Source organism: Megalobrama amblycephala, linkage group LG17 (assembly GCF_018812025.1).
Source record: "Megalobrama amblycephala isolate DHTTF-2021 linkage group LG17, ASM1881202v1, whole genome shotgun sequence".
NCBI classification, from domain to species: domain Eukaryota; kingdom Metazoa; phylum Chordata; class Actinopteri; order Cypriniformes; family Xenocyprididae; genus Megalobrama; species Megalobrama amblycephala.
Genome location: NC_063060.1, coordinates 15,036,155 through 15,042,648, shown reverse-complemented (window position 1 = coordinate 15,042,648; position 6,494 = coordinate 15,036,155). Strand labels below are relative to the sequence as shown.

The window sequence follows — 6,494 nt, the reverse complement described above, 5'->3', positions numbered from 1 at the left end:
TTCGATATATCACCATACACCTGTCACTGGTAGCTCCTATGCTGGGTTAGACCTTTTACATTTTGAACTAGTCGTGATTCGCCTCTCACAACATGACATGCTCATAACACACCTCTTAAACACGCAGAATAATGTAAGTGGATATTTTTCCTTGTAATTGCGCCTTTGAACGATTATGAAATCGTGGCATCCGTAATTGTAATCGCGATTAGAAATTTGATTAATTGTGCAGCCCTAATACCTAGAATATCAAAATCAACCATAGGCGTTAGATCCTTTTCCATTTTAGCATCTAAACTTTGGAACAGTCTTCCTAGCATTGTTCGGGAAGCAGACACACTCTGTCAGTGTAAATCTAGACAAAAAATGCATCTCTTTAACCTGGCACATACATAGCACGTTATCAATTTATATTATTCAGATCAGTTAAATAATTGTTAGGCTGCATAAATTAAATCAGCCGGAACTGGGAACACCCGGTGTACTTACATCATAAGAAGAATGACATCTGCTCTAATATTACTCTCTCTGTTTATCCTGAGGTTTACCATAGCCAGCTGGATCATATCCAGGTCAGATGGAGGACCTGCATCTAGACACAAACATAATGCATCGCGGAACTGTCAACAGAGATGTGTCAACTAGACTATCCCCTGTGAAGGCCTCATTGACACGACAGCCAATGGCACAGATGGAGTTTTTTTCTCCATACACATGATGGAGTTTGGGTTCCTTGCCACTATCGCCTCTGGCTTGCTTAGTTGCTTAGAGGTTTATTTTCCATGTTATATCAAGTGTACAGTTGTACAGTTTAATTTTTTGCATCTTGAAATAAATATTTCTATGTTTTGTATCACTCTGTGTTGTTTGTTTCCTTTTTCTGTTAAGAAGATAACTGAGCATTTAAATCTCCTTTGTAAAAGCTTTACGAGGCATAAATAGTCCTCACTTTAGATAAGCTCAAAAAAATAGTTAACTCACAAATACTAAATGTTTTACCTGAATTAAACATGAAATACAGTAGGAATACGTGTTAATAAAGCATGTATTAACACACTGAGTAACTATTACTATATGTCTAAATAATAAGATGTATAAATGTATGTGGCGAGGGGGGCGTGGTTTAACGGGGTCTGCAGCAGGAGGGAGCGTCTGGGGATGTGCGGTGATTGAACGGGTTGAATGTAAATCACGAACACCTGTTTCTTGTTCCAGTAATTGGCGTGGAGACAGGATAAAACGCCAGGAGAAGCAGGAGCGTGTGAGAGAGAGAGGGACTGCTGACAGTCAGACTGAGTGAGCTGTGCTCGTTTCATGGAGTGAAGCCCATCCTTGGATGTGGAATTATTGAGTGTGCGTTGCACCGTCTTTTTGTTTATGTGTTTGATATTTTCTCTGGTGAGAATAAAGACTGTCAGCAGCCACAGCCGATCCCTGTCCTCTTCCTTCCCACTACACAAGAACCTTTACCACACTGGTGCCGAAACCCGGGAAGGAAGACGGAAGCCGCCGCCATGCAGGCAACCTCCGCCGCTGGGACGCCGTTTGCGGACATCATCGCATCCCTCGCGGCCCTTCATCAAGAACAACATCGGGCCCTGCTAGATCTCAGAAACGATCAGGAGCACCGCTTCGAGGTGATCGTCCAGGGCCAACAGGAGGACCGCGAGAGGTTCCGGAGCTGGATAGACCAGGAGGTTCCCGCGGAGACCAGCGCGGCAGCTGCTGGCTCCTTCCAGCTGCCACTGCAGAAGATGGGCCCGCAAGATGACCCGGAGGCCTTCCTGGACCTGTTTGAGAAGTCTGCTGAGGTGTCAGGTTGGCCCCGGGACCAGTGGCCCATGCGGCTCGTCCCGCTGCTTTCGGGCGAGTCGCAGGTGGCAGCACAGCAGCTGCCCATCCAGAACCTCCTGGTCTTCAACAACCTCAAGAGGGTCATCCTACAGCGGGTCGGCCGCTCCCCCGAGCAGCATCGTCAGCGGTTCCGGTCTCTGGAGCTGGGGGAGGCGGGCCGGCCCTTCGTGTTGGCCCAACAGCTCCGTGACTAGTGCCGCAAATGGCTGATGGCCGACGGAGGCGACGTGGAGCAGATGATCGATCGCGTGGTGCTGGAACAGTTCACCACTCGGCTCCCGAAGAAGACCGCCGAGTGGGTCCAGTGCCACCGGCCCACGTCGCTGGATTCGGCCATCCAATTGGCGGAGGACCACTTGGTGGCGTGCCCAGGGGTCGGCGAACCCTTGCCATCTGTCTCTCTCTCTCCCTCTCTTCCTCCCCTCTCTCTCTCGAGACCTGTCCCTCTACCTAGGTCCCGTCCGCCCGGCCCGCCTCGTGTTCCGCCCCGGGGGCGGGGTGGAACGGATTCTCAGCAGTTCGTGGCGCCAAGAGCCCCGCCCAGGGGGGCGGGACTGGCCACCGCCGGGCTGGACCCCGCGCCTGCTTCTCCCCTCTCTCCACGCCAATCATTCGGCCCGTTCTCCGCCACTGGAGCGGCGGGCAGGTCTGGGCTGGCCTGTTGGCGTTGCGGGGACCCGGATCACTTCATAGACCGGTGTCCAGTGATGGAGGTGGGGACATTGATCCGGGTCCCGGACGACCTGCAGGTCGCCCCCGGTCAGGCTGGTCAGTACCAGATACCAGTGAGTATCAAGGGGGGTACATATCAGGCTTTGGTGGACTCAGGTTGTAACCAAACCTCCGTGCATCAAAGCCTGATTTCATCCGGGGCATTGGATACAGGCCACATGGTTAAGGTACGGTGTGTGCACGGGGATATCGCGAGTTATCCGTTGGTGTCAGTCAGGATTCTATTTAGGGGTCAAAAGCATAGTGTGGAGGTGGCAGTTAATCCGCACCTCCGGCACCCGATAATTTTGGGGACGAATTGGCCCGCATTTAATAAATTATTGGGACATTTATGTTCGGGTGCCTCTTGTGGGGAAATAAATGCTCGCGGGGAAAGGAAGTGCGAGTGCAGGCGGGGGAGACTGACCGGGGACCAGTGGCGACTGCCTCAGGGGAACAGAGCGGAATTGGGAGACTGATTCTCTCGGACCGTAATGATTTCCCCCTGGAGCAGTCTCACGACGACACGCTGAAAAATACGTTTGAGAGGGTCAGCACGATCGACGGTCAGCCTCTCCAGCCTGGACGACCAGTGACTTATCCCTATTTTGCGATTATTAAAGATAGGTTGTATCGAGTGATCCAAGACACTCAGTCAAAAGCAGATACAACCCAGTTATTAGTACCAAAGAACCGCAGGGAAATGCTTTTCCATGCGGCTCATTCTAACCCAATGGCTGGACACTTAGGACAAACAGTGACACTAAATCGCCTCATGGCCCGATTCTTTTGGCCGGGCATTCACGAGAACGTGCGCAGGTGGTGCGCGTCTTGTCCTGAATGTCAGCTGGTAAATCCTCCGGCCACTCCAAAAGCGCCTTTGCGCCCCCTTCCATTAATGCAGGTCCCCTTCGAACGAATTGGCATGGACCTCATCGGGCCATTAGAGCGATCAGCGAGAGGGCATCGTTTTGCATTAGTCATTGTGGATTATGCAACACGATATCCAGAAGCAGTGGCTCTCCGCAACATTTCCGCTAAGAGTGTTGCGGACGCCCTCTTCAGTTTAATCTCCTGAGTGGGGATTCCGAAAGAAATCCTCACTGATCAAGGCACGGCGTTTATGTCACGTACGCTACGCGAACTGTACGAATTGTTGGGCATTAAATTGATTCGAACCAGCGTCTTTCACCCACAAACAGACGGTTTGGTCGAACGCTTTAATCGCACGCTTAAATCCATGATTTGTAAGTTCGTTCAAGAAGACGCCAAAAATTGGGACAAATGGTTGGAACCCCTGTTGTTCGCTGTGCGAGAGGTCCCGCAAGCCTCCACGGGGTTTTCCCCCTTTGAGCTTCTCTTTGGGCGCCACCCCCGCGGTGTGTTGGATGTCCTAAGGGAGTCTTGGGAGGACGGACCATCTCAATCGAAAAATGAAATTCAGTATGTGCTGGACTTGAGAACAAAACTCCACACTTTGGGGCGGCTATCTATGGAGAATTTGTTACAAGCCCAGGACAGACAGTGCCGGTTGTATGACAGGGGAACTAATCTGCGTAAATTTGCACCGGGAGAGAAAGTGCTCGTATTACTCCCCACGTCAAGCTCAAAATTACTGGCGAAGTGGCAAGGACCATTTGAGGTCACACGGCGAGTTGGTGATCTCGATTATGAAGTAATACGGTCCGATAGGAGAGGGGCACGTCAAATTTATCACCTCAACCTCCTTAAAAAATGGAGTGAGGCGGAGTCAGTGATGCTGGCGACGGTGATTAGCGAGGAGGATGATCTCGGGCCAGAGGCGAATGTAAAAAAACAATCCCTCGCTCTGGCCCCAGGAGGAGATCACCTTTCGCCCTCACAGCTCACGGATGTTTCCAAATTACAGGCTGAGTTTGCCGACGTGTTCTCTCCCCTACCGGGCCGTACTGACCTCATTCAGCACCACATCGAGACAGAGCCGGGCGTGGTGATTCGCAGCCGGCCGTATAGGTTACCTGAACACAAAAAAAAAGTGGTTCAGGCAGAATTAGAGGCAATGCTTGAAATGGGGGTAATAGAGGAATCCAGCAGTAACTGGGCGAGCCCGATAGTTTTGGTTCCCAAAACAGACGGCTCAGTGCGGTTCTGTGTGGATTATCGCAAGGTGAATGCAGTGTCGAAATTCGACGCGTATCCAATGCCGCGTGTGGACGAATTGCTTGACCGGCTCGGTACAGCTCGCTTTTATTCGACACTGGACTTAACGAAAGGGTATTGGCAGATCCCCTTGTCTCCATTATCCAAAGAAAAGACCGCTTTCACGACGCCGTTTGGATTACACCAATTCGTGACCCTTCCGTTCGGGCTGTTCGGAGCACCGGCTACCTTTCAGCGACTCATGGACAAGATCTTACGGCCCCATGCTGCATATGCGGCTGCCTATCTGGATGACATTATTATTTTTAGTAATGATTGGCAGCGGCATATGCAGCATTTGAGGGCTGTCCTGAGGTCGCTGAGAGGGGCTGGGCTCACGGCCAACCCGAAGAAGTGTGCAATTGGGCGCGTGGAAGTAAGGTATCTGGGCTTCCACTTGGGATATGGACAGGTGCGTCCCCAAATTGATAAGACAGCAGCGGTTGCAACCTGTCCGCATCCCAAGACCAAAAAGGAGGTCAGACAGTTCCTCGGGCTGGCGGGATATTACAGGAGGTTTGTTCCTAATTATTCGGACCTCACCAGCCCGTTGACTGATCTGACTAAAAAGGATGCACCAGATACGGTCCAGTGGACGGAGCTGTGCCAGCAGGCCTTTACCCAGGTGAAGGCTGCTTTATGTGGCGGGCCGTTCGTTACTTCATTCCCCTGATTTCTCTCTCCCCTTTTTGTTGCAGACAGACGCGTCGGACAGGGGGCTGGGTGCGGTCCTGTCCCAGGAGGTAGAGGGTGAGGAGCGGCCGGTGCTGTACATTAGCCGCAAGCTCTCCAAGAGAGAAGCTAAGTACAGCACCGTGGAGAAAGAGTGTTTAGCCATCAGGTGGGCCGTCCTCACCCTCCGCTATTATCTCCTGGGGCGGGAGTTCACCCTCTGTTCGGACCATGCCCCTCTGCAGTGGCTCCACCGCATGAAGGACACCAACGCGCGGATCACTCGTTGGTATCTCGCTTTACAGCCTTTTAAATTCAAGGGGGGGGGGGGGGGGTGCTGCAGGCCGGACGGCTCCCCGGCCTGAGTCGGGCGGTGGGGGTATGTGGCGAGGGGGGCGTGGTTTGGCGGGGTCTGCAGCAGGAGGGAGCGTCTGGGGATGTGCGGTGATTGAACGGGTTGAATGTAAATCACGAACACCTGTTTCTTGTTCCAGTAATTGGCGTGGAGACAGGATAAAACGCCAGGAGAAGCAGGAGCGTGTGAGAGAGAGAGGGACTGCTGACAGTCAGACTGAGTGAGCTGTGCTTGTTTCATGGAGTGAAGCCCATCCTTGGATGTGGAATTATTGAGTGTGCGTTGCACCGTCTTTTTGTTTATGTGTTTGATATTTTCTCTGGTGAGAATAAAGACTGTCAGCAGCCACAGCCGATCCCTGTCCTCTTCCTTCCCACTACACAAGAACCTTTACCACAATGTACATTTAAATAGTTTATTATTTATTTACATACACTTTCTAAATGCTCTTATGAGCCACTGACAACTCCTAAATAACTGGTTTGTAAATAATGTAATATTTAATTTAGAAATGATGAATTGATAAATAATAAAGTATAAAAATAAAATTATTAAACACATTACAGATATGCTTATAAATCAAGAATAAAGCCTTTACAGTTGTATTTATAAACTGCTTACTAATGTCTTTTAATGTAGGGATTATAAATGATGAATTATAAATGATGAATTAACAATTATAAATGATGAATTAACTATTTACTAAGGCTTAACTAATGATTCA

General features: G+C 50.5%; 1 protein-coding gene across 1 annotated transcript; it reads left to right on the top strand.

Moving 5' to 3' along the window:
- Positions 1-2,056: 2,056 nt before the first annotated feature.
- Positions 2,057-6,002, top strand: LOC125250980 (actin cytoskeleton-regulatory complex protein pan1-like). Its single transcript, XM_048163831.1, has 2 exons — positions 2,057-2,639; positions 5,910-6,002. Exons 1-2 carry the CDS (start codon positions 2,064-2,066, stop codon positions 5,910-5,912), a joined length of 579 nt encoding a protein of 192 aa, XP_048019788.1. The 5' UTR covers positions 2,057-2,063; the 3' UTR covers positions 5,913-6,002.
- Positions 6,003-6,494: the final 492 nt, after the last annotated feature.